The following is a 27,530-nucleotide window of genomic DNA, read 5'->3' as shown; positions in this document are numbered from 1 at the left end:
CTTAACTCCTCTGTGCCTCAGTTTCCTCATTTGTAAAATGAGGATTATAGTTTCTGCTTCCTGGGGTTTTTAAGTTAATAAATGTAATGAATTTATAACAGTGCTTGGCACAAAGTTAGTACTATTTGCCTATTTCTCTAAAGTTAGAAACACCTGCCTGGGATCCTGGCTCTGCCACTCAGCAGCTGTTAACACCCTGGGCAAATTACTGGTATTTTGCAGCTGAGCCTCAGAGTTCCTCATCTAGGGATAATGTATCTAAATGACTTAGCTGGAATAAATGAGCAAAAAATGACTGTTATTGTTGTCAAAATGACACCTATTTGAACTGGCCTAGCCCTAACTACACTAAATCCCCAACTTTTAAAATACATTCTTCAAAGATTTTTCCAGCAGGACAGATCAATCCTCCCTAAATGGGGGAAATCATGTAAGTCAGAGCAGAAGGTCTCAAACTTTGGACTAGTTAAGTGGTCCAGTGAGTGAAAAGACCCCATGTGCCATACCATCAAGGACTCAACTGTCACCTCCCTGGGATATACTAGAGATCTGCTGTTGCTTCTAAAGAGTTACTGATGAATAGAATTAAACAAACTATCACTTTATGTCAAAAACCGAAGTAGAAATATTACAAGAGACAAACTAAATAATACCACTGACCATACAATGAGAACTCCTGAATGAGAAGGAAGAGGGGACTAGATACCAAAGACTTGACTTTTAGACCTTTTTCTGTTGAGCAAAATGGGAACATCCAGTCCTTTCCTGCCCACAGATATCTGGCTTCTTCCCTATAGGATGGGTCTGTGCGTAGCTGTATTATATTGTACAGCAATTGTTAAAAGCTGGACATAACCAGGGAAGTATTATTAGTTTATTTTTCCCTCTAATGAAATGGTTGGGCCTGGGTAAGACAGAGACAATTCAACACAGTGGTTAAGAGAGTGGGCTCTGGAGTCATGCTATCTAGCTCAAATCCCAGCTCCACCATTGACGCTAGTTGACACTGGGCAAATTACTTAACCTGTCAGTGCCTCACAGTCCACATCTACAAAGTGGGACAGCAATGACAGCACCTAACTCATGGGGTTATCATGAAGATTAAATGAGTTAATATAAAGTATTCCACCACAGTGCTTGACACACGGAAAGCACTCAATAAATGTTAGTTGTTACTATTACTTGATAAATGGCAGTAAATATGTTTTCAAAAAATCATAGCTTAATTTATCAACTAGGCCAAGTCCCCCATGTGGCTCTTTCCCCCTGATCTGTAAAACATTATCATCTCTCAATTCTCTGGGTTAGGCCGAGTCCCCTATGTGGCCCTTTCCTCCTACTCTGTAAAACATTATCATCTCTCAATTCTCTGGGTTAGGCCAAGTCCCCTATGTGGCCCTTTCCTCCTGCTCTGTAAAACATCATCATCTCTCAATTCTCTGGGTTATATAATAACTGTGTAAACACGAGCTGCTTCCTCTTGCCATCCACCCACTGCTGATCACCTCAGCTGGTGATGCTGGTGCCTGTTCATAGAATGCCAGCTTACTCATGGTGAAGGTAAGCCCAAACGGATTATCATAAGACAGACAGTAAAGCTGCTGAAAATTCTGGAAGGCGTTCTAGAGGTATATATAAATGGTTTTTATGTTTTCTGTATCACATAAATCCTATATTATCATAACCAATAAAATGGTGACTGAGGTGGCAAATTGTTACTCTGAAAGTTGGTTAAGACTGATAAATACACCAATCCCTAATTATTATTACACGACTATAAGGAGGCACAATTTACTTCTGAACAGTGAGTTCTGCTGCCTTTTTTTTTTTTTTTTTTTTTTTTTTTTTTTTTGGTGAGAAAATCTTGCTCTGTTGCCTGTGCTGGAGAGATGAAGTGGTATGATCACTGCTTACTGCAGCCTTGACCTCCCAGACTCAAGAGATCCACCCACCTTAGCCTCCTGAGTAGCTGGGACAACAGGCATGCACCACCAAGCCCAGCTAATTTTTGTATTTTTTGCAGAGGGGGATTTTGCCATGTCGCCCCAGCTGGTCTTGAACTCTTGGCTCGAGTAATCCTCCTGCCTTGGCTTCCCAAAGTGTTGGAATTACAGGCATGAGCCACTGCACCTGGCCGCCTACCTCCTCTTTTTTTTTTTTAAAGAGAATCTTGCTCTGTCGTCTCGGCTGGAGTGCAGTGGTGCAATCATAGCTCACTGCACCCTGGAACTCATGGGCTCAAGTGAACCTCCTGCCTCAGTCTCCCAAGTAGCTGGGACTATAGGCAGGTGCTACTCTGCCCAGCTAATTTTTAAATTTTTTTCAATTCCTTTTTTTTTTTTTTTTTGAGACAGGGTCTTACTCTGTTGTCCAGGTTGGAGTTAATTTTTTTCATTTTTTCTTCATTTTTCATTTTTGTTACAGAGATGGTGTTTTCCTATGTTGCCCAGGCTGGTCTCAAACTCCTGCTTCAAGTGATTCTTCAAGTGATTTTGGCCTGCCAAATTACTGGGATTACAGGCATGACCACCACGCCCAGCTCCCACAATTTACTTTCCAATGAAATAGATCTGAGAGTCAGCTGCAGAGGATTTTGTCCAGAGTTTTGAACTTGATCTACTTTCTCAGGTGAGATAAATTAAGAGTCTTTCTTTTGTCTATCTGGCAAGATTTATGCTTATTTTTTCCAAGTCTGGGTAGAAAGCAAAACTTCCTGGAAGCAAACTAGATTAGTGAGGAATTTCCTAAAACAGAGAGAACAAAGCTCTAAAGCAGGGTGGACGGCTGCCTGGTTGGAAGGACATTCTGAACCTAGTCAGGATGAAAACATCTGGGTGGAAATGTACATTTGGCCTCCTGCCTGGCCCCTCCCTCCAGTGTGAGGTGTCAGTAGGGTGGCCTCAATGACTGCCTGGGAATGCCAGGTGACTGATAATCTTTTTCTTCCTCCTAAAGTCTCAGATTAGTAGTTACAAAATCCCCAAAGGGAAAGCAGCATCACTCCTGACCCAGGAATATTTTACCACCTCCATCTTAACCCAGCAAACGCTTCTTAGCAGTAGTCACTTGAAGCTGTTCTTGTGAGTAAAGACTCTGAAACAACAGTAATAAACCCCCAGTATTCCAAAACTGGGCGTGAGCCCGCACACATGCACAAAGAACTGTGTTCAAATCTTCATGTGCTTTGCCAAAAGAAGTGAACAAGTCATCTGGGACAGTCTTGCCCGGTTCTTCACCTCTATCTGCTGCTGCACATGGAGTGGGCTGGCTAATAGATGAAAAATAACACTGAAATCGAAACTGGAAGCTGCTTACAGTCACCAGAAACATGAAGGACTAATGCAAAATGTGGAAAATACTCGATGTGGTATATTTATTTAAAAGTTGGTGAAGTAATTATGATTATTCTGCTCTGATTCACCAGATATGCTTTGAAACTGCCTGTTTTTAGGTGGATGGCTGGAGGCATACATGGTGAAAAGCTGATCATATCTTAGGCTTTGGCCAGCAGAGATAATTCAGTAATCACTTGGAAAGATCTAAAACCTCACTACTCAAAGTATGGTCCATGGGCCTGCACCATCACATTAGCTAGCAGCTTGTCAGAAATGCAGAGTATCAGGCCCCAAATCAGACTGCCAACATCAGAATAAGCATTTTTACAAGATTCCCAGCAATTGGTAAGCCCAATGAGTTTGAGAAGTTTGAAAAGCACTGTTTTAAAGCACCTTCATCAGTCTCACTGCCAACTAGGGGGCTCACTAGCTTTGTTCCCTTAATGTAAAAAATGAGAATATATTTGCAACAAAAGGTTCTACCATTCATATTCCAAGGGAGCACAAAAGGACATTTCGTTCTCTACTTTTTCTCTATTCAAAACAAAACTACAATTCAGATACCTGTAAAAAGACAAATAATCTAAGTTCATGGTATCTAGATTTCTGGAAAAAACACCTGGGCCGGTTTTTGGTTGGTTTAAACAGCTGAAAGTTTTGAATAAGTGAGAAGAGCAGAGCTCTCCTTTCCCAGTCCCCTGAAACAATGGACTTACCTTTTGGAGGTTGATGGTGCTGACGTGCAGTTTCTTCATGGGTCCTGTTTCCACTGGTCCACTAGCCAATGCATCCCCTTGGCCACTCCTAAGCATTCGATGCTGGTAAATCAAAGGATCCTCCTCTTCATCAGCAAGTGTGTATCCCTGCAACCAGAGATTTATAGGAAACACCTACAACTCTACTAGATGCTTCTGGTTTAGGAAATATCCTTATATTTTGGGAGGTGCAGACCTGGTAGAGCCAGGATTTCAGTAAGAAGTAAAAAGTCCCATGTATGGACAAAATGAACCACAGATGGGCTGACTCCCCAACTGTAGACAGTCTTTGCCAGTCACTCCTAGTTAATGACAAGCACTGACTTAGTAGTACGAGCAAGCAACCATGCAACTAGCAAAGATAAACAATTGTCGGCAATGGGAAAGGTGATAAAGTGTTTGGAGTAAAGGCAGCAAACAGCCCCCATCCCCTGGCTTTTTTACACTTTTTAAAAAGAATTATTCATTTATTTATTTATGCCACTCCCTACCTGCCTATCTATCTAATCTAACCTATTATTTATTTATTTTTTTGAGACAGAGTCTAGCTCTGTCTCCCAGGCTGGAGTGCAGTGGCACAATCTCAGCTCACTGCAATCTCTGCCTCCTGCGTTCAAGCAATTCTCTTGCCTGAGCCTCCTGAGTAGTTGGGACTACATGCACGCACCACCATGCCTGGCTAATTTTTGTATTTTTAATGGAGATGGGGTTTCGCCATGTTGGCCAGGCTGGTCTCGAACTCCTGACCTCAGGTGATCCTCCTGCCTCAGTCTCTCAGAGTTCTGGGATTACAGGCGTGAGCCACTGTGCCTAGCCTTTAATCTACTTTGAGATAGGGTCTCACTTTGCCACTCAGGCTGGAGTGCACTGGTGCAATCACAGCTCACAGAGGCCTCAGGTGATCCTCCCACGTCAGCCTCCTCAGTAGCTGCGACCACAGGTATCCGCCATCATGACCAGCTAATTTTTTGTATTTTTTGTACAGATGGAGTTTTACTATGTTGCCCAGGCTGGTCTCAAACTCCTGGGCTCAAGTGATCCACCTGCCTTGGCCTCCCAAGGCATAAACCACCGCACTCAGCCCCCTGCCTGTTTTTATATAGCCCAAGAGCTAAGAAGGGTTTTTATACTTTTAAATGGTTGGGGGTAAAAAAAATCAAAAGAAGACTGATATTTTGCAACACACAGAAATTGAGAGAATCAAATTTAGGTGTCCATAAATAAAGTTTTAGTGGAATGCAGCCAGGCTCATTGTTTACACATCGTGTGTGGCTGCTTGCAGGCTGTAGAGGCAGAGCTGAGGAGTTGCAAAAGAGACGACGCAGCCTACCAAACTGGAAAAAGTTTGCCAATCCCTAGTTTAGAGCTAAAAAGCTACGCAAACTCCCATAGCCAAGATTACAAGAATATCAAGTAGTAAAGACAACAGGGACTTCAGAACAGAAAGGAAGTATAGTTCACCTTGACAATTCTGCAGATGAGCACATCATAGCGCTGATGATTGATTCGGTGTCGCACCAGAACTTTATTCACCATTGGAATGAAAATTTGGTACTAAAATAGGAGGGGGAAGAGATCAGAAACTATCATTTTGGAGAGTGGAAAAAAAGTAGAGGAAAACATATTATATAACTACATTATGACCATTTCTTCTGGGTTTGTGACTAGCTCTGTGATATTCAGAAGAATCCTTCTTCCCATCTCCTGCCATAATCCTAGTTTAAGTCCCCATCATCTGGTTTATGATGGTGGCCTCTTGAGAGATCTTTGCTTCTGCCCTTGCCCCCACAGCCTATTTTCCCACATGGCATTGACAGTTATCATTTAAAAATATTAAGTCAGATCTTATTTTTCCTGTGTTCAAAGTCCACCAAAAACTTCCAGTCTTGCTCAGAGTAAAAGCCAAAGTACTTACAATGGCCCACAATAGTGATTTGCATATTTTAGTGGGCATCAGAATCACCTGGACAGCTCATGAAACCAGAGATTGCTGGGCTCCACAGTTAGAGCATCTGATTCAGCAGGTCTCAGGTGAGATGAGGTCTTGCTGTTGCCCAGGCTGGAGTGCAATGGCACAATTATGGGGGTCACTGCAGTCTGGAACTCCTGGGCTCAAGCGATCTCTCCGCCTTAGCCTCCTGAGTAGCTGGGACTACAGGCACATGTCCCTATGCCTGGCTAATTTTTAAATTTTTTTTTGTGGAGACAGGATCTTGCTACGTCTGGAGCTGGTCTCCAACTCTTGATCTCAAGCAATCCTCTTGCCTCAGCATCCCACGTTGCTGGAATTACGGGTGTGAGTCACTGTGCCTAGCTCAAGAATCTGCATTTCTAACAAGTTCTCAGGTATGTAGATACTGATATTGCTTGTCCAGGAATTATACTTTGAGAGCCACAGGCCTACAAATCTAGTCTCTACTATTCTGCCTTATCTTGGTCACCTTAACTCCAAGTACTTCCCCGTTGCTCGCTCCTCTGAGATCACACTGCTCTCCTGCTGTGCCCTGAACTCCTTGAGCAAGCTGCTGCCTCAACCTTAGCACTTGCTATTTCTTCTCCTTGCACCCAATTCTTTGCAACTGGACCTAGACCTATTTTATCTAGGTCTCTGCTTAAGTGTCAACTGATCAGAGGTCTTTTCTGTCTATCCTAAATAAAGAGCACTTCTCTTCACTTCAACCCATCACTCTTAAGAAACAAACTGTTTATTTGCTTTGCTTCATTAGGATGGAAGCTCTATGAGAGCAAAGACTTTATTCTTTTTACCCTGTTATCCCCAGAACGGCACTTAGCTCACATAGGTTGCTCAATAAATGTTTGCTGAACACATGAAAAAAAAAAAAAGCAAATAATTCCATGTTCTCTGATGGTGGCTGGCATCAGACAAAGTATGAGTGGCTCACAGACAAAGTCTTCTTTCCAAATAAGGCAGAAGAGCACCTGTCTGTCCAGACTCCCATCTTACCTTCTTCCCCAGTTGAAAAACAAGTGAAGACAGCGTGTCCATGGCTGTGGAGCGCAGTTCTGGGCTCTGGTCCAGTGTTCGAACAATAGGGTGAATGATCCGGGAGGCATAGTCAGTGAAATCCAGGGACTCCGTCAGGCGGTCCACAGTCTCTAGCGCTGCCCTACAACAATCGCTAACATACAGTAACTGCTAACACACAATCTCCAAGGAAGAGACGTGACTGAGGGTGAGCTTAACAATCAGCACCAAAGGGATGGGAATGAATGGCTTCTAAGGTATTTTGGATGACATGGATCCAACATTTATTCCAATGGGATAGGGACAGTTAAGATTTCCATAAACCTGGGATATTTCTAGACTAAAATAATGCGAGTTGAAACAACAAAAAAATAGAAAGATGGCCTGGGAACTTAAGAAACAAACATTTTCGGCCGGGCGCGGTGGCTCAAGCCTGTAATCCCAGCACTTTGGGAGGCCGAGACGGGAGGATCACGAGGTCAGGAGATCGAGCCCTTCCTGGCTAACACGGTGAAACCCTGTCTCTACTAAAAAATACAAAAAACTAGCCGGGCGAGGTGGCGGGCGCCTGTAGTCCCAGCTACACGGGAGGCTGAGGCAGGAGAATGGCGTAAACCCGGGAGGCGGAGCTTGCAGTGAGCTGAGATCCGGCCACTGCACTCCAGCCCGGGCAACAGAGCAAGACTCCGTCTCAAAAAAAAAAAAAAAAAAAAAAAAAAAAGAAACAAACATTTTCAACAAAACATTAACAGCTTAATGATTGCTAATCCGAAAGGGGAGGTGCTCACTTTCGAGATGGCAGTGGAGCTTCAGGGGCATCAAACAACTTCACAATAGGAGGCAGCAGTAAATGTAGGTAGTCATCCAGGTTGGCGCCAAACAGCTGGATTGCAGCCAATAACTGCAAAAGGGAGCAAAAGCATGGTGATGAATAGTCATGTCCCAAGTATCTAAGGACACGCAGCAGGTGGTGGTGAGGATAATTCAAAGTTCTGAGGGGACTGGGAAAAGCCTTTATTAAATGGCCTTGAACTATATCCTTTTGGTAGCACTTTCTCCCCCTCATTTTATTTGCTTACATATTACTTTGCTTTCTCTGTGCTTATTTGAGTTGATAAGGAACCCGTTGCTGGATAATAAAGAAAATTAGTCTGGGATAAAATATTTGCCAAGATTAATCTATTGAAAGAGATAAGGATAATCAAGAGAGGATTATAGACATTCTGTAAACTGCACACATTGGGTATTAGTATTCTTGGGATTCTGTCTTATGGAGTGGGCATCAACCTGTCACTCAGAACGAGGTCTCAGCTTTTAGCTGATCACCCAGGGATTCAGAGGCAAGCAGAAAATCTCTCTGGAGGATGACATAGGCTACTCACCTTGATAGAGACGATGCGGCCTGGGCTGTTGTCATGCATGAAGACACGCAACATGTGTGGGATCAGCTGGGGCAGGTAAAGCTTAAATTCACCCCCAAGAGCTACCACAATTTGCTCAATGAGAAGAATGATCGTGCTCTGAATTGAGGTATTCATGACCCAGAATTCCTACAAAGAGAGAAAAGTCAGAGGAGCTGAGTCAGGTCCCTTTCTGCTGATATATGAACCGAGGAATCGAGATGGCCAGAAAAGCAAAACTGTAGTGAGCATGGTCTGCGCCGAGATCAACTCCTCACTCCCCTCCTCCCGCTGGGCCCTTCTTGTGTCCTGTGTTGCAGCCATACTGGACAAACTCAATTGCATTTCCCCAGATGCAGGAGGCTACCTGAGTCCTCTGGGCTTTGCTCATGCTGCTTCCTCTACCTAGAATCCCACTTCTTGCTCAGCTACGCCCTGTCTTTCTAGACCTGGCTCTAGCCTCACTTCTCCCACGCAGGCTTTCTTCTTCTCCATGATCCACTTGGATCCTTCGCACTCCCTTTGATAGCGACAGCAGTTGTAAGACTTCCTTTGCTTTGCCGTCCTGCCTGTAGATTGTAGGCTACTTAAGGACAAGAAACCTCTATCTCTGTATCCCCAGAATCTATCAATCAGAGCATCTGGAATATTCTAGAATGAATAGATTACTAAGTCACTCGAAAAGCTCTGAAGTGGTCCAGGGTGGATGTGGACCTTACTTTGGTATCACCTGATCTCTACCAGAGGGTGACTCCAGTATTACAAAGATTTCCTGGCTTTTCTGGATTTAGATTTTGCTATTAATAGATAGCATCTGACATCTGTCCCCTCCCAAAAATCTATCCATCAGGCCTGAACAATGCCACAAAATGAGCCCCCTTCTATACCCACATGGTTATTTTCCACACAAGTTACTAAAATAAAAACTTGGCCAACTGGCCACAGATCCTGCCTCAGTGTTGCAAAGCAAATTAGTCCAAGCCTCTAACTCCAGGAAAAGCTATTATTTCAAATCAACTCAAAAAGACAGCTGCCTATCACCATCTTTAAGAGTTCTGGAGTAGGAGATTTAATGATAATAGAAACCCTACTAATCATGTCAACACATGAATGTTCATATTCTTGGAGCCTCTAAATAGTTTAAAGTCCATAAAAACAATGATAACTCCTCAGATAAAAGGCTTTATAGAGAGATATAGTATTTTTATTTAAAAAGGTATCTTAAAAAGCATAATGGTTTAGAAAGTAAAAACCATACTAGAAGATGCTGATAAAACTTCCTTTCTCTCTACTTGGAGAGAAGTATTCTCTCTGAAAGAGCTGTGTTTTCTAGGTTAAAAGTGTTGCCAAAGAAACACCACAGATTTCAGAGCCTCCAGAGTTTGTCTGATGTTCATTCACTTGAACCCCACTCTGCCTTCTTTAGAGAAGGCCTACCTACCTTCCAGCTTGCATTATCATCAGTTCCTCACAGGGGATTCTCTACCTCAAAGATGCGAGGCAGCCTGCTGAGGGATGTCAGCTGGATCACTGTTCACAAAGACTATTTTCTTCCCAGGCTTGGGGGAGCTCATTAAAATGCTCAGAATCAACAGTCAAAGGAAGAGCCCCCACTGCACCTTCTCTATCTGGGGTGAAATGGAAGCTGCATTTTGCAGGTGTGAGGCTCCCTGCCTCACTTCCCTATGTTTTGGTCATCAACATGTTATGACTATAATATGGTCATATTGTATCCTTGTTTAGCCCTCTTGGGGGGATTAAGTCACAGATTACTACATCCTCCTCCCCTGAGGACACTGCTTCTTCCCTTGCCCCTCCTCCCACTAAGACGAGCCACCGGCCTCTTTAGTATTCTGCCTAAATCTTCCTTGTACAGAGGCTTCTGTGGTAGGAGTCAGGGAATAGAGCAGCTTTTAATTATTTATACATGTAGGGAGGTTTATCAGTTCTGAGACCCAGGTGTTGGGAAGTTCCATTTGAAACCAGCCATTTTGATTTTAGTCCTGCTGTTTCCTCCAAACTAACTACAAAAGTCTGGTGTGAAAGAACAGAAATCTTCTAACTCTTTGAGGACATGCTGTACCTGCAAAGCAACCTTCCTCACAGAGACATTTAAATTATATAGAACAGAAGGAAAAATGATATTGCCAATGGGGTGTCTTCTGGCACCTACTTAATGCATGTTATAAAATCCTGGGACCGGCCGGGCGCGGTGGCTCAAGCCTGTAATCCCAGCACTTTGGGAGGCCGAGACGGCGGATCACGAGGTCAGGAGATCGAGACCATCCTGGCTAATATGGTGAAACCCCGTCTCTACTAAAAATACAAAAAACTAGCCGGGCGAGGTGGTGGGCGCCTGTAGTCCCAGCTACTCGGGAGGCTGAGGCAGGAGAATGGCGTAAACCCAGGAGGCGGAGCTTGCAGTGAGCTGAGATCCGGCCACTGTACTCCAGCCTGGGCGACAAAGCGAGACTCCGTCTCAAAAAAAAAAAAAAAATAAAATAAAATAAAATCCTGGGACCTCAGCCTTTTCTCATGTGCCACTGCAGTCAAAAGGTGGTGTGTATGGTTTTGGAGGTAGCAGGGTAAAACATCACCTTGTTCCTTGGTGCCCAACACGTGTCGGTCATATTTAACAGCCCTAAGAAAACCCAACCCCCAATCCCTTCATGGTTTACGAGCAGTAACGAAGAGGGCGTTCATGAGAATAGAAAAGCACCGTTGTGATATTAAAGTGAAATTGCTTTGTTGTGTGTGAGGCAAATAACCCAAGAGTCTATTTCTGGCAGAACAATTACTTCAGGATTTCTCTTCAGCCTTCGTGCCTTGTAGTTTTATACCTGGGAACCTGGAGCAACAGCCCTTCCTCCCCCTCAATATCCAGTGGGCTTTGTTCCATTTCTTGTACTAAGGCTGTAACAGCTCTACAAAGATCCATGAAAAAAATGTCTGTCATTTAAACTTGCTTCTGAGCCTTCCTTGACCCAAACATGGAAGAGGCCAAAGCATTAACTTCTACTCACTCTCATGAGGGTGACTATTTCATCCATATAAGGTCTGATGTGGCTCTTCACAAAGGACACCAACATTCCCAGCTGCTGGAACAAAAACTGAAATGGACAAGAGGTCAACCAGTTGGTATCATGAAGGACACTGAACCCCCAGGCTTACCTTAAATTCATGTGAACAAATAAAGACAACTATGGAATGGGTTTTCACACTATACCATCTACTGAGAATATATTTCAAAGACCCAAGTTTGGCTAGGTTTGGAGGCTCAGTGCTTTGGGAGGCTGAGGTGGGAGGACTGCTTGAGGCCAAGATTTCAATAACAGCCTGGGCAACATGGCGAGATCCTGTCTCTACAAAAAAGTACAAAACATTAGCTGGGCACTTGCCTGTAGTTCTAGCTACAATGGATGCTAAGGTGGGAGAAATGCTTGAGCCCAGAAGTTCAAGGCTGTAGTGAGCTATGCACGTGCCACTGCACTCTTCAGAGTGCAGGGTGACAGGGTGAGACCCTGTCTCTTAAAAAAAAAAAAAAAAAAAAAGACACAAACTTAAATGGTGATGGTGGTGGGAACTCAAAACAATTATCAGGAGCTTTTACACACCAGGCGAGCCAGTTACTGCATAGCAGGGTCTTTGTAACCCTCATTTAACCTCCCTGTGCCCAGGCTCTTCCATGGGAAAATGGAGATAATACTTAACCTCACAGACTTCTAAGGCTTAAACGGGATAATTCATGTCAAGCACTAGAACAGGGACGTGAATACTGTTCAGTACTCAATGAATATCTGTTATCATTGAAGGATTTCTGGAATCACTAAACTTAAAAATAAACCTGAAAGTTTTTACCAACTGTAAATGTACCTTTTGCTTATTTGGCTCTAACTAATTACCACCCACTTCCTAAACTAAATACAGCTAACCCTTGATTATGGGTATTGTAGCTCATTTACAGTAATTAACTCATTACTTAGGTCTTAATTAACTATGTCTCTGAGAGATTATGAGCCAAAATAGCAAGCAAACTGGGGTAGGGATAGGATGAGGGGATTCTACTTAAGTCGGTACCTTTTAGGTGTAGGAAGAAAAGACATCCACTAAATAAAGTTGGGAATAAAGAAGGTGTGAGTAAAGAAAATCTCAACTACTTTCCAGGTTAAAGATTTGTCTTCAAAATGTAGGTTTTATTTTGTTATCTTCAGATAGTATTACACGCCAGTAATAAGTAGCAAATAATATTTGACACCCCTTCCCATTTTTTTTTTGGAGGCAGAGTCTCGCTCTGTTGCCCAGGCTGGAGTGCAGTGGCGTGATCTTGGCTGCAAACTCCGCCTCCTGGGTTCAAGCCATTCTCCTGCCTTAGCCTCCCAAGTAGCTGGGAATACGGGCGCCCGCCAAAAATGCCCGGTTAATTTTTTTTTTTTTTTAGTAGAGACAGGGTTTCACCATGTTAGCCAGGATGGTCTTGCTCTCCCGACCTTGCCCTCCCAAAGTGCTGCGATTACAGGCATGAGCCACCACATCCGAACCCCTTCTCCAAATTCTTACAGCTCTCTCTGCCTTTGCTTCTCTCCATTAACAAGGATAACTTAGAAAATGAACATATATGTTTTCACGCCTATCCACATCAAGTCAGGTAAGTTGGGATAAATAAAAAGCATTACTTAAAAAAAAAGTGTTATTTCAAACAGTGAGTAATGGACTTATAGTACTCATTACCCAAAGAGGTAGGATCAATAGGACATACAGGATTGGGCTCAAAGAAGAGTCTGAACATATTTCCTAATGATAACTTTGACTTCTAAGGTGATTACAGCCTGGTCACCACGTGGCACACATTTGACTCAGTAGACTCATTTCTACCTATCTCCTGGTCCCCGCCATCCCCCAAATTGAATCACTACAGTTTTGTAGTGATTCCCTATATAAATATGTATAGTGGTCCCTATACAAATATGTTATTACAGGCCTGGCACGGTGGCTCACGCCTGTAATCCCAGCACGTTGGGAGGCTGAGGTGGGCAGATCACAAGGTCAGGAGTTTGAGACCAGCCTGGCCAACATGGTGAAACCCCATCTCTACTAAAAACACAAAATTTAGCTGGGCATGGTGGCATGTACCTGTAATCCCAGCTACTCGGGAGGCTGAGGCAGGAGAACTGCTTGAACCCAGAAGACGGAGGTTGCAGTGAGCCAAGATCACACCACTGCATTCCAGCCTGGGCAGCAGAGTGAGATTCTATCTCAAAAAGAAAAAGCCTGAAAGTAGAAAACCTAAGCTGGAGGAAAACAGGCCAATAGAGATGGTGGGAAGGTCAGAGAAAACTGAGAGACAGAAAGAGGAAACAAGCTTCCTGGCCCTTGGTGCCATTTTATTAGGCACAATTAGGGAGCACTTCGGTGGCTTATTCATAAGGAGTAGCTGCCCAAGGGACATGGACAGGCAAGCACCTCAATGCTGAGGAGAGAGCTAGAGGAGCTGCCTCTTCTCCCTTTGCCTTCCACAAGCTTTCTTTTTTTCCTCGGAACATGAATATTTTAAGAGAACACAGTTTTGCTCCTGAAAATATGATGCATTAGATTTCCTCCCAAACTCCCACACTATGAAAAGCCTAAAATTAAGGCAAAAAAAATATAAACATGATTATAAGATTATTAGAACTGAAGTGGCCAGGCGCAGTGGCTCATGCCTGTAATCCCAGCACTTTAGGAAGCCAAGGCAGGCAGAACTCCCCGAGCTCAGGAGTTCAAGACCAGCCTGAGCAACATGGTAAAACCTTTTCTCTACCAAAAGTACAAAAAAAATATTAGCTGGGCATAGTGGCATGTGTCTGTGGTCCCAGTTACTTGGAAGGCTGAGGTGGGAGGATTGCTTCAGCCTTAGAGGTGAGGTTACAGTGAGCTGAGATCATGCCACTGCGCTCCAGCCTGGGCAACAAAGTAAGCCCCTATTTCAAAAAAAAAAAAAGAACTGAAGCCTCTCACATAAAGCCAGACTTTCAAAGAGCTACATATTAAGATAAATAGTGAGTTAAAAAAAAAAAAATCTGTCCACTGGTAAAAGGAGATAAAGAAAGTTGCCAGTTGTGATGTGGGGTCTAGGCAGAAAAATGCCTCCCCTAAGGGTTCATAATTTCAGGCATCTATTGTATGGGTTTATGGATTTATTTTCACTAACTGTGTGGCCTGGGAAGCTCTAAGCCAAGAAATTAAAGTTCTCCTGGACCACCTGGCAGAAGTAAATGCATATCCTCTCTGGAGAGATGCAAATTTAGAGCAGATTTTCTAGTACTGCTCCAGGGAAAGCCCAGTTGAATATGCTATATGATTCAAAATTATAAAACACGTGAGGAAATAGACCATTACAAGCATGACTTCTCAGAAACAATACACAGAATCAGACTTCTATTATATATAGTAGAAGTCTATTTATATTTGATAGAAAATTTAGTCTGTTTAGACATCAGTACACTTCCCCCTAAATAGTTTATTGTGCATATTAATAACTTGATTTTAATCTTTACTTTCAGCCCCAATTTTTTCCTTTGAGGTACAATTTACACACAAGGAAATGCACCAGTCTTAGGGGTACCACTCAACAAATTTTGACAAATGCATGCAGATGTGTAACCTAAACCTCATCAAGATATAGAATATTATGCTATCTTCCCAGGAAGTTGGTTTATGTCCCTTCTAGTAAATCCCCACCTTATTCTCTCAAAGGCAACCACTACTCTGTTTTGTTTTGTTTTGTTTCCTACCATGGATTAGTTTTGCTTGTTTAAGAATTCCATATTGAGTGGAATCAATGGCATGTTTTATTTTGTGTAAGTCTTCTTTCACTGAGCAGGAAGCTTTGGGATTCCTCCATGCTGCTGCATGTATTGGCAGTTCCATCCTGTACATTGCTGAGGAGCTTTCTATTGTATAAATATACTACAGATTGTTGATTCATTCTCTTATTGATTAGTTACTGAGCTTATTCCAATTTGGGACAATTATGAATAAAACTAAGTACATTCAAAAAAAAAAAAAGAAAATTTAGTCTGTTTAAAATGCCTTAAAAAAAAAGTGGGAATAAGGCTGGGCGCATTGGCTCACACCTGTAATTCCAGCACTTTGGGAGGCTGAGGTGGCTGGATTGCTTGGGGACAGGAGTTCAAGACCAGCCTGGGCAACATGGTAAAACCTTGTCTCTATTAAAAATGCAAAAAAACAAAAAAAAATTAGCCAGCGTGGTGGTGCACACCTGTAGTCCCAGCTACTTGGGAGGCTGAGGCGTGAGGATCACTCGAACCTGGAAGGCAGAGGCTGCAGTTAGCAGAGATCGTACCACTGCATTCCAGCCTGGGCAGCAGAGTGAGGGAGGGGATGGGAGGGAACAGGAGGGGAGGGAAGGGGAGGGGAGGGGAGAGGAGGGCAGGGGAGGGCAGGGCAGGGGAGGGGAGGGGAGGGCAGGGCAGGGGAGGGGAGGGCAGGGCAGGGGAGGGGAGGGGAGGGGAGGGCAGGGGAGGGGAGGGGAGGGAAAAAAATAGAAGTGTATAAGGACAAAATTCCAAAAAAGATAATACATGAGAATTTCTCAGGAACTGATAGATACCAATCCTTACATTTAGGAAGCCCTCCAAGTCTCAAACAGGATAATCAAAATAAATTCACATCTAGATATATAATAGTGAACACTTCAGGATAACAAAACAATAAGAAGTAAAGCCACAGAAAAAATATTATGTAAAAGGGATTCATGATTTCTCAACAGCAACAAAAAGAAGTCAGAAAGTGGGATCATATCTATAGTTGTAGAAGAACCTAGAATCATATTCTTGGCTAAAAACTAAATTTTTTATTTTAATTTTTAAATCTCCAAATGAAGATTTAAAAAGAGGGTGAAATAAAGACTTATTCAGATAAGAACAGTTTATTTCAATGAATGCTCCTAAGAGGAATTTGTACTAGGAAGAAAGAATATGGTTCTAGGAGTAAGCTCTAAGACGGAGTGATAAGACATGAAATAATACATGTGGATGAATATAAACAAACAACACATAAAACGATAATAATGTTCAATAATATGGAGGAAGAGGGCCAAGGAATGCAGTTAGTCTCTAAAACATGCTTGTCCAACTCCTGCTCTAGAAGCTAGAAAAAAGCAAGGAAATCAATTCTCCCCTAGAGCTTCCAGATGGGAACACAGTCCTATCAACACCTTGATTTTAGCCCAGTGAGACCTCATGTCAGAAATACAATCTAGAGAGCTGCAGGATAATAAATCTGTGTTAAGCCACTAAATTTGTGGTAATTTGTTATAGCAGAAATAGGAAATAATACAGGAAGGAAGAAAACGAGGTATAAAGATGGTGCAGAAGCTAGATGTTGCTGGATAGATCTTATTTATAGTTCTAGCTCTGGAACTATGTTAATGTCTTATATAACTAAAATAAAAGTTATTATTTTTTTTTTGAGATGGAGTCTTCCTCTGTTGCCCAGGCTGAAGTGCAGTGGTGCAATCTTGGCTCACTGCAACCTCTGTCTCCCAGGTTCAAGCAATTCTCCTGCCTCAGCCTCCTGAGTAGCTGGGACTACAGGCACGCACCACCACGCCTGGCTAATCTTTGTATTTTTAGTAGAGACAGGGTTTTGTCATGTTGGCCAGGCTGGTCTCAAACTCCTGACCTCAAGTGATCCCCTTGGCCTCCCAAAGTGCTGGGGCTACAGAGGTGAGCCACCATGCTCAGCCTAAATTTTTTGTAAACTCAAGGAAATTTCTAAAAATTGAAAATAAACAGAAACAAATGAGTTTAACTATAGGCCAAGTTGGCTGCACAATCACTCAAGAAGAATATCAAGTGAAGTCTTAAACTACATTTAGTCATCTTATTGTTAACACTAACATTGGCCATTTTCTATTTACATCTATAAAAATACATATGTATGTAATCTCACTAAAAGAAAATCGGAGCTCCTTGGAAATGGCTATGCCCAGGTTTGAGTGAAATATACTTGATATGCTTGGAGTAATTTTTTTCCGCCAGAAAGCAAGAAAGTCTACTGGGCCATGTAAGAAGGACGCAACAGCCAGGGTGATCAGGATAATCTGACTGTGAAAAAGATTAGTGCCTGCAATAGACAGAAATATTACATATACATATATATATGTGTGTGTGTGTACATATATTCTATATATATAGAAATACTCCATATAGTGAGCTCTGATTTCTTTCAGTGAGATTACATACATATTTTTTTTATACACACAAGTAGTAAATGACCAATATTAGTTTTAACAATAAGATGACTAAATGACTTTCACTTGATATTCTTCTTTGAGTGACTGTGCATCCAACTTGGTTTACAGTATAAATAAAGATAAATTACATATATATATATCTTCATGAGTTCATACTGATACTCCAAAGAATAAGTGTAGGATTGGGAGGTGGGAAGGTGCCTGGGTCACCTCTGAAAAGTTGTTAGAGGCTTGACTCATTATACTAAAAAACTGATAAATTGATAAAGGTAAAGAACCATGAATGCATTTTGTTTTTCCTACATGATCTACACTTCAAATTACCTTGGTAGTTGATTATATAAAGTTCTTTTTTAAAATTAAAAAAAAAAAATTTTTTTTTTTTGAGACGGAGTCTCACTCTGACGCCAGGCTAAAGTGCAGTGGCCTAATCTTGGCTCACTGCAAGCTCCGCCTCCTGGGTTCATGCCATTCTCCTGCCTTAGCCTCCTGAGTAGCTGGGACTACTGGTGCCCACCACCATGCCTGGCTAATGTTTTTGTATTTTTCAGTAGAGACGGGGTTTCAACATGTTAGCCAGGATGGTCTCGATACCCTGACCTTGTGATCCGCCCGCCTCAGCCTCCCAAAGTGCTGGGATTACAGACGTGAGCCACCATGCCCGGCCTAAAAAATGTTTTAAATAAAATGAGATGGGGTCTTGCTATGTTGCCCAGGTTGGTCTCACACTCCTGGACTCAAGCAATCCTCTCATCTCAGCCTCCCAAAGTGCTGATATAACAGCTGTGAGCCACCATGCCCAGCCAAGTTCTTTATTTCTAAAGAACTTTCCAGCTAATAAATACAGAAGGAATAATCAAATTAGAAAATCCCCATTTTGGGGCACAGGTTCTCAGGACCTCCTGAGAGATGTGTCATGGAAAAAAAATTTTTTTAATAAAAAAAATACATATAAATAAGAAAATCACCATTTTGCAGTCCCTGATCAAGTAATAGCTCTAGGAAATAACTACCAATGAATGCTAAAATGATTAGGAAAAAGGCTGATGGGGAACTTTATAACAAATGGATCACATGACAATATCCGAACTCACTGATTAGCCTTCACATCACTATCAGTGGGTCATTTTGAAAGTGTCTGTTTACTAAATGTTGAAATAGGAAGTATACAGTACTGTAATCTATGAAGTATAGGAGGGAAAAGGTAAATAAATGGTGAAAGAATGATATATATCAACCAAATGCCAGATGTAGACCTTATTTGGATTTTGATTTGAATAAACCAAATTACAATGAATTTTTAAGGCAACCAGGGACACTTGAAGAAGGGTTGGTATTATATAATACTAAGAAATGACTGTTAGCTTTGTAGGTGCCATACTTGTGGTTACATGGAAAAAAGTATGTACTGGTGAAATAATATGATACCTGTAATTTCTTTTAAAATATTGCAAAAATGTACGTACATGTGTGGGGGGAAAAGGCGATGCAGGTAAGGGATAAAACTAAATTGACAAAATGCTAGTAATTACTGATGGGTATATGAGAACCTAACATAACAGGTTGTCTAGTTTATTCATGATAGAAATAGTCTATTAGAAAATGTTTACAAAATTAAAGGTGGCCAATGAGTGAAGGCAAAAGATGAAATAAAAAATTAAGGCTCAAACAAATCCAGAAAAAGACAGAAAAGAAAGATAAACAGACAAAGCAGCTGGGCGCGGTGGCTCACGCCTGTAATCCCAGCACTTTCGGAGGCCAAGGCAGGTGGATCACAAGGTCAGGAGATCGAGACCATCCTGGCTAACATGGTGAAACCCTGTCTTTACTAAAAAATACAAAAAATTAGCCAAGCATTGTGGTGGGTGCCTGTAGTCCCAGCTACTTGGGAGGCTGAGGCAGGAGAATGGCGTGAACCCAGGAGGTGGAGCTTGCAGTGAGCCAAGATTAGGCCACTGCACTCCAGCCTGGGCAACAGAGGGAGCCTCAGTCTCACAAAAACAAATAAACAAAAAAGACAGACAAAGCAGGACAAAAAGAATGCACTAAGTAAGATGGTGGAAATAAACTCAAATATGGCCAGGTGCAGTGGCTCACACCTGTAATCCCAGCACTTTGGGAGGCCGAGACGGGTGGATCACTTGTGGTCAGGAGTTTGAGACTAGCCTGGTCAACATGGTGAAATCCTGTCTCTACTAAAAATACAAAATTCGCTGGGCATGGTAGCATGTACCTGTAATCCCAGCTGCCTAGGAGGCTGAGGCAGGAGAATCACTTGAACACAGGAGGCGGAGGTTGCAGTGAGCTGAGATTGCACTATTGCACTCCACCCTGGCAACAAGAGCAATACTCCATCTCAAAATAAAATAAAATAAATAACCCAAATATATCAGCAATCACAATAAATGCAATTGGCCTAAAATGCACTAGTTAAAAGACAAAAAATTTTTAATTGGATTAAAAAGATAATCTAGCTATATTTATAAGAGAGCATCTAAAACAATAAGTCATGAGACAGTTAAAAGTAAAAGAATTGGAAAAGACATACGCCTCCAAAAAAAAAGCTGGTGTGGCTATACTGATGTTAGGCAAAATAAATTTTAAGGTATTATTAAAGATAAGGATTACTGCATAATGATAAAACAGTCAACTTACGAGGAAGGTATCAGGATTTAAAATTTGCATGCATCTACTAATATAATCTCAAAAACATATAAAACAAGATTGACTAAACTGTCAGAAACAAGCCTACCATTGTAAAGGGAGATTTTTGTCTCACTTCTCTCAGGATTGATAGATCAACCAAACAAAAATTAACAAGGACACAAAAGATTTGAACATAATAAGTAATAAGTTCAATCTAATGACTTATATAGCACCCTGTCCATAACGTTAGCAAATACACAGGTATTCCCAAGGATATAGGAAATACTTAAGAAAATCGATCAACCACTAGACCATTAAAGCAGTTCCAGCAAGCACGAAAGAATCATAAACACAATGCAATTAAGTTAGAAATCAGTATCAAAATGAGAAATTAAAAACCCTGTAAGTTTACAAATAAAATACCCACTTCTAAATAACTCAAGGGTAAAAGAAGAAATCCTAACGCTGGAAAATATTTCTGAACAATAATGAAAATACTACATAATTACAGAGCAATAAAGGAAGAATGAATTACTGATACATGGCACACATGGATGAACCTCAAAAGTTTTAAGTGAAAGAAGCCAGATGCAAAAGACCACATATTCTATGACACCAATTATATGAAATGTCCAGAAAAAGTAAATCTATAGAGATAGAAGCAGATTAGTAGTTGCCCAGGGATGAGGCAGAAACAGAAAATGACTGAAAATGGACAGGAGGTTTTTTGCTAGGGTGATTTAAATTTTCTAAAATTAGATTATTAGTGATAATTGCATAACTCTGTAAATATATTAAAAATCAATGAATTTTATGGTATGTAAATTTTATCTCAAAGTTTTAAGAAATTTTGGAAAGCAGTTAAATAATACTTGGAGTGAAATTCATAGCCTTAAGAGATTACATTAGAAAAGAAGATTGACAATGACTTAATATTCTAACACATTTCTTTTAAAAAGCAGAAAAAGGAAAATAATAATAGATCAACGAGTCAAAAGCTGGTTCTTTTTTTTTTTTGAGATGGAATCTAGCTCTGCCACCCAGCCTGGAGTGCAATGGCGCAATCTCAGCTCACCGCAACCTCCACCTCCCGGGTTCAAGCGATTCTCCCGCCTCGGCCTCTTGAGTAGCTGGGAGTACAGGCATGCGCCACCATGCCTGGCTAATTTTTATATTTTTAGTAGAGATGGGGTTTCACCATGTTGGTCAGGCTGGAGTTGAACTCCAGACCTCAGATGATCCACCCGCCTCAGCCTCCCAAAGTGCTGGGATTATAGGCGTGAGCCACTGCGCCTGGCCAATAGTTGCTTCTTTGAAAAATACTTTAACAAATCTCTACTAGAAAATTAAAACATAATCCATTCAGTTCTGGGTCATAAAAAAAGATCTTAAAAAAATTAAAACATGAGAGAACAGTGTGAACAATTTCACGTCAACAAGTTTTAACACTTAGACAAAATGAACAGCTTCCTAAAAAAAAAGGAGCCAAAACTGCTTCAAGTAGATACAGAAAAGCTAAACAGATCTTTGAGCCCATAGTTAAAAAAGAGAAAATTATAGACCAATTCAATCAAGAACACAGATGCAAAAACTCTAAGTGGAACTGACATAAGATCGAAATTTAAAAATACATTATAACCAAGGTGGTTTTAATACAAGAATGCCCGCATTCTTACATTAGAACACGTTATCAGTGTGATTCAACATATTCAACACATTAAAAGACAAAAATCATATGATTATTACACACTAAAAACTTCAATACCCATTCATAATAAAACTCTTTAGCAATCTCTTTATATGAGAATATTTGACCTTTATAAACCTATCTAGTGCTAATTTTGGCAGCACACATACTAGCATTGGAACAATCTAGAGAAGATTAGCATGGCCCATATGCAAGGATAACAGGCAGATTTGTGAAGCATTCCTTATTTTTTAAAAAATAAAAATAAAATAAAATAAAAATATATCTACCAAGAAGCTACAACAAACATTATACTTAGTAGTGAAATCTTAACAGCAGTCCATTAAAATCAGGAGCAAGGTTACAGATTTCCACTACCACTGCATCTAATCAACATGGAAGTAGGCCAGGTGCAGTGGCTCACTCCTGTAATTCCAGCGCTTTGGGAGGCCAAGCTGGGCAGATAGCTTGAGTCCAGGAGTTTGATACCAGCCTAGGCAACATGGCGAAACCCCAAAAAAATCAGCTGGGTGTGGGTGTACATGCCTGTAGTCCCAACTACTCGGGTGGCTGAGGTGGGAGGATCACTTGAGCCTGGGAGGTAGAGGTTGCAGTGAGCCCATATCACCTGCTGCAACCTCTGCATCACCAGCTTGGGCGACAGAGCAAGACCCCATCTCAAAAACCAAAAACATGGTAGTAGAGGTCTTATTACTTTTTTATTACTTATTACTTTTCCTTACTGTGTCACTAAGTGGTTTACGAGATTAAAACTAAAAAACAAAACATCCTTTTTTTTGTTTTCCCTCCCCGCCCCCGCACCAGACTATATAACTGTCTAGAGTAAAAACCTGAGAGAATTTACAAGTAAATTATTAGAGTTAGTAAGAATTCCGGCTGGGCGTGGTGGCTCATGCCTATAATCCCAGCACTTTGGGAGGCTGAGGCAGTTGGATCATTTGAGGTGAGGAGTTCAAGACCAGCCTGGCAAACATAGTGAAACCCTGTCTCTACTAAAAATACAAAAATTAGCCAGGCATGGTGGTGCACCCCTGTAATCCCAGCTACTCAAGAGGCTGAGGCAGGAGAATTGCTTGAACCTGGGAGGCAGAGGTTGCAGTGAGCTGAGATCGTGCCACTGCACTCCTGCCTGGGCAACAAAGTTAGACTTTTTCTCAAAAAAAAAAAAAAAAAAATTCAATGAGGTTGATAGTTACGATTATAAATATAATAGAAACAAATAAACAGTATGCCTATACTCCAGACACAAAGTTAGGAGACATAATTTCTAAAAACATGTTATCTCCTCTAAATGCACATCATGTGGACAATATGATCAGAGGGAAAAGTAACTAATTGAAGTATCTTTTGAACATAGTACTCTGACTGTACACCCTTAGTAGAGTGTATCTAAGAATAACAAGAACTACAAAGCTACCCTGAACTTTACTTAGATCTGTGGTTGGTAGTAGTGTGGACATATAATCTTGGAACCATTTTGCATACTCTGTGGTTTAGAGAAAGACACAAGAAACAGCAAGAGTGAGACGTGGGGGAGGGGAAAATTCCTCTTTACAGAAAAATGCTGTCGGCTTATAAAATGGAGAAGGAATGACAAAAATAGAAAGTCATCACTTTGCAACCACCAGTGTGACTGATAATCAATTCAAGTGAGGATTATCAATGGATGCTACAATCACTGGATGGAAGGTAGCTGAGGAACAGGAGAGCCATGGAGTCTCAAAGTGTCACCCTACAGATTACTCACTAATGGCAAAGGAAAACAGGTAAGTTTACAATGAAGAGATCGGATAAACACCCACTCGGCTGCATGCTCGCACTGAGGATCAACAATAACGGGACCAACTGGTGGCAGTATGAGATCCAGTAAGAGCATGCAACTTCACCTGTGTAGTATTTTCACTAAAAATGTTATGACTTAAATCTTGTCATGAAGGAGCAACCAGAAATCCAGACTGATTTTGTATTTGTGGGGCATCTACAACTTGACTGAACTCTAGATTACTCAGAATGACAATGTTTTTCCTCCCCCAGGCCATTCATCTTCTAGCTATCTTTTTCTCCAGATGGAGTCTCACTCTGTTGTCCAAGCTGGAGCGTGGTGGCACGATCTCAGCTCACTGCAACCTCCACCTCACAGGTTCAAGTAATTCTCCTGCCTTAGCCTCCCGAGTAGCTGGGATTATAGGTGTGCACCACCACGACTGGGTAGTTTTTGTATTTTTAGTAGAGATGGGGTTTCACCATGTTGGCCAGGCTACACGGTGGTGACCTCAGGTGATCCGGCCACCTTGGCCCCCAAAGTGCTGGAATTACAGGTGTGAGCCACTGAACCTGGCCCTTTTAGCCATCCAAGCCAGGACATTGGAGTGAGCCGATCGTACACTTACACGTTGGGAGTTAAGGGGGAGGAAGGCATTAGGCTCAAGGGCACACAGAATGCATGATTAAGAAGCTGAAGCACAGATGGATCTGTGCATGCGGTGCAGAGGAGAGAGAGAAAGATTGGGGTTTGAGTTACTTACTTCCCGGATGGCCCCATCACAGACTCGAATGACATTAAGGAACGTGGGCATGACCTGGGGCAGGAACTGCACACATTTGAGTCCCAGGGACTTGAAGATGAAGGTGATGGCCTGGACAACCATGGTGTGATGGTGAGAGAGTGACTGGTCTCGGAAGATCCGCATCAGGGCCACCATGGACACAGCTGGGTAGAACTCATCCAGAGGCAGGTTTCCCATGTTAACCAGCATTTCACTAGTGCTATAGTCAGCTAGGACAAAACGAAAGAGAGCATTAGAGCTACACATGGCATGACATGACTTTAGGCAGAGCATAGTTAATAACAAACAACCTACTAACAGACATTAGCATTCATATCTTTCTTCCTAGTATGTTCTAACACTATTGGTAATTCAAGGTCTATTAGGAACCAACAAATAGCTTCTCACCATCAAGGAGTAAACAGTTTTTGGCTTTTCTATTACTCAAACCACAAAAGCCTAAAACAGTACATGATGGGTTGGTTTTCTCTAAATTGCTCTGTTTAATTTAGCTTCTTACCGTTCACAACTTTAAAACTGAAACCATCAATAAAAATAATTACTCCCCCAAAATAAAGTAAAGGGAATTAAATTAAGCAAACATCTGTTCAGCAGCTGCTTGGTTCCCCTAGGGAGCTCAGACAAGTTGGTAGGCAAATACTACCTATCCGACTTGAACAATAAGGACCTGAAGGACTCTGACGGTGGCGGAGGGGGCAGCGGCAAGGGAGGGAGGTATAGTAACATGAAGAGTGCAGTGAGGAGGGTAAGCACTAAACAGATGAAGAGCTGGGCTGACTGGTGCCATGAATAAGGAAGAACACCAGGAGCAACATGGCTCGGGCCCTGCTCTCCACAGCCATGGGGGTGACATAATGACATCACAGGCATGCCTCCCTAATACCAGAAGAGGAAGAAATTTGAAGCAATACCATCCCATCTAGTGAGTTTAGAAACAATTCATTTTGCAGTAATAACATTTTCCTGGAATAGTTGGGATAACTAATGTTAACTTTCAATGTCAGAAATAGGCCTGCCCTGAGGGAATATGGGTTAAGTCTAGAAAACTCTCCTGCAACCCCATACCCTACCCCCATTCACTCAGGCTACTTGTCAAAAGGCAATGGGCTATACAAAAATTAACCAGGTATGGTGGCACACGCCTGTAGTCCCAGCTACTTGAGGGGCTGAAGCAGGAAGATCACTTGAGCCCAGGAGGTCAAGGCTACATCATGCCATTGTACTTCAGCCTGGGTGACAAAGTGAGACCCCTGTCTCCAAAAAAATAAAATTAAGATAAAATAAAAACAATAAAAGGCAATGGGCAAAAGACCACCAGAAATTATTCCACCTATCTAACTGGAACCTTGCACTCATTGACCAGTCTCTCCCTATTCCCCCTCCCTGTGTCAATTAAAAATAAAACAAAACTTTAAAAAAAAAAGAAAAGGCGTCCAGGCACAGTGGCTCATGCCTGTAATCCCAGCACTTTGGGAAGCTGAGGCGGGCAGATCACTTGAGGTCAGGAGTTTGAGAACAGCCAGGCCAACATGGCAAAACCCCATCCCTACTAAAAATGCAGAAATTAGCCGGGTGTGGTGGTGTGCACCTGTAGTCCCAGTTACTTGGAAGGCTGAGACAGAAGAATTGCTTGAACCCAGGAGGCGGAGGTTGCAATGCTGTATTCCAGCCTGGGCAACAGAGTAAGACTCTCCACCTCAAAAAAAAAAAAAAAAAAAAAAAAAAAAAAAAAGGCAAGGCAATGTGGCTCTTGGGCCAGACCATTTCATGGAAAAAAGAGCCCCAAATTTCTGATTGCTGCTAGTTTTCCCTATGGCCCTGAGCCTTGCCTCTGATTTCCCCATCAATTAAAATGGAGAATCAATTCTCTGTTCTTCTGTAGATACTATGGGAATGAGAACATCAAAGAGGCACTAAGAAAGAATGAGAGCTAGATAGAGGTGATGGGGTTATAATGTGTATCTCTTGCATTGGCACCAAAAAGCAGACAGACTTGGCATGTCAACCCTTGACAAAGAATCTAGACAGACATGAGGACTCTGGTCACAATGGAAAGCAGCATCCCTTCTGGGATTCAAGAAGAAACTACTGACTTTTCATTCAAAAGTTGCTAAATAAGCCAATAACCTATTTCTCAGTAATCCAGGTCCAGACTTTCTAAACACAACCAGCAAGGGCTCTGTGAGTGAGAACTTCGCAAGTCTTTCATGGCTACCCCCAACTTACAGGAATCCTGACTTGACTTGGATTCTGACAGGCTGACAGCAGAGGCATCCCGGGACTGGTCTATCATGCCAATGTTCACTTTGTGCTTGTAGGGATCCAAAGCCCCTAAAAGCCCTAACACACGGATGGCCTGGGTGGGAAAGGGGAGGGAAAAAAGAAAACATGATTACACAACATGATTACAACAAGTATCACAGATACTCCTCTCAGGTTACATAAACCCCAATTCATACCCAAATGACCAGCTACATGAACAAAATGGAGACGGACAGGAAGTCTGACTGATACTGTCAGAGCATGTTAATGCGGCAACCTTCTCTCTCTTACCATCCTCCCAGTAAAGTCTTTCATGACCAAGTTTGCCATGTCCCCTACCTCTCTGCGTGTACCCTGGTTCTGCTCAGTCTTCAGAAAATTCAGTAGCACCTCAAGCAAAGTAGGGTACTTCCTGTAGGGCTCTACTACATAGCCAGTGCTGGCCACCAACTGTCCCAGGGTCCATAGAGCCACCTAGATAGGCACAAGATCACATGGTTCATCGAGCCAGTATGAGAGAAAAGAAAGCATAGTTGAACTCTTTGTATGATGACTGTAATGAAGTATTAGAGGCTATAAGAAGACAAGAGGTTTCCAGTAAAGACACTAACCATG

At 42.0% G+C, this 27,530-nt stretch overlaps 1 protein-coding gene and 1 non-coding gene across 7 annotated transcripts in view; one reads left to right on the top strand and one right to left on the bottom strand.

Annotated features, from left to right (window-relative positions):
• The window catches only part of MTOR (mechanistic target of rapamycin kinase), a 149,312-nt gene that overhangs the window by 92,109 nt on the left and 29,673 nt on the right, over positions 1-27,530 (bottom strand). For 5 of the 6 annotated variants that reach the window (XR_013407950.1, XM_077974288.1, XM_015111100.3 and 2 more), the window contains 9 exons: positions 27,255-27,389; positions 26,880-27,009; positions 24,612-24,862; positions 11,500-11,586; positions 8,459-8,626; positions 7,865-7,977; positions 7,056-7,218; positions 5,552-5,644; positions 4,052-4,198 (listed from right to left, as the gene is read on the bottom strand). Coding sequence is in view for 5 of the 6 variants with exons in the window: in XM_077974288.1 (XP_077830414.1) it covers positions 4,052-4,198; positions 5,552-5,644; positions 7,056-7,218; positions 7,865-7,977; positions 8,459-8,626; positions 11,500-11,586; positions 24,612-24,862; positions 26,880-27,009; positions 27,255-27,389 (1,287 nt within the window). In the remaining variant the exon portion in view is untranslated. The remainder of the gene's footprint in view (positions 1-4,051; positions 4,199-5,551; positions 5,645-7,055; positions 7,219-7,864; positions 7,978-8,458; positions 8,627-11,499; positions 11,587-24,611; positions 24,863-26,879; positions 27,010-27,254; positions 27,390-27,530) is intronic. The other variant, XM_077974300.1, reaches the window with a different exon arrangement.
• LOC114674922 (U6 spliceosomal RNA) lies at positions 22,211-22,317 on the top strand. Its single transcript, XR_003726020.1, has one exon. It is a non-coding gene; the product is annotated as a U6 spliceosomal RNA (small nuclear RNA).

Source organism: Macaca mulatta, chromosome 1 (genome assembly GCF_049350105.2).
Source record: "Macaca mulatta isolate MMU2019108-1 chromosome 1, T2T-MMU8v2.0, whole genome shotgun sequence".
In the NCBI taxonomy this organism is placed as follows: Eukaryota; Metazoa; Chordata; class Mammalia; order Primates; family Cercopithecidae; genus Macaca; species Macaca mulatta.
Note: the sequence above shows the minus strand (reverse complement) of the source record. Positions and strands in the feature narration are given on the sequence as shown.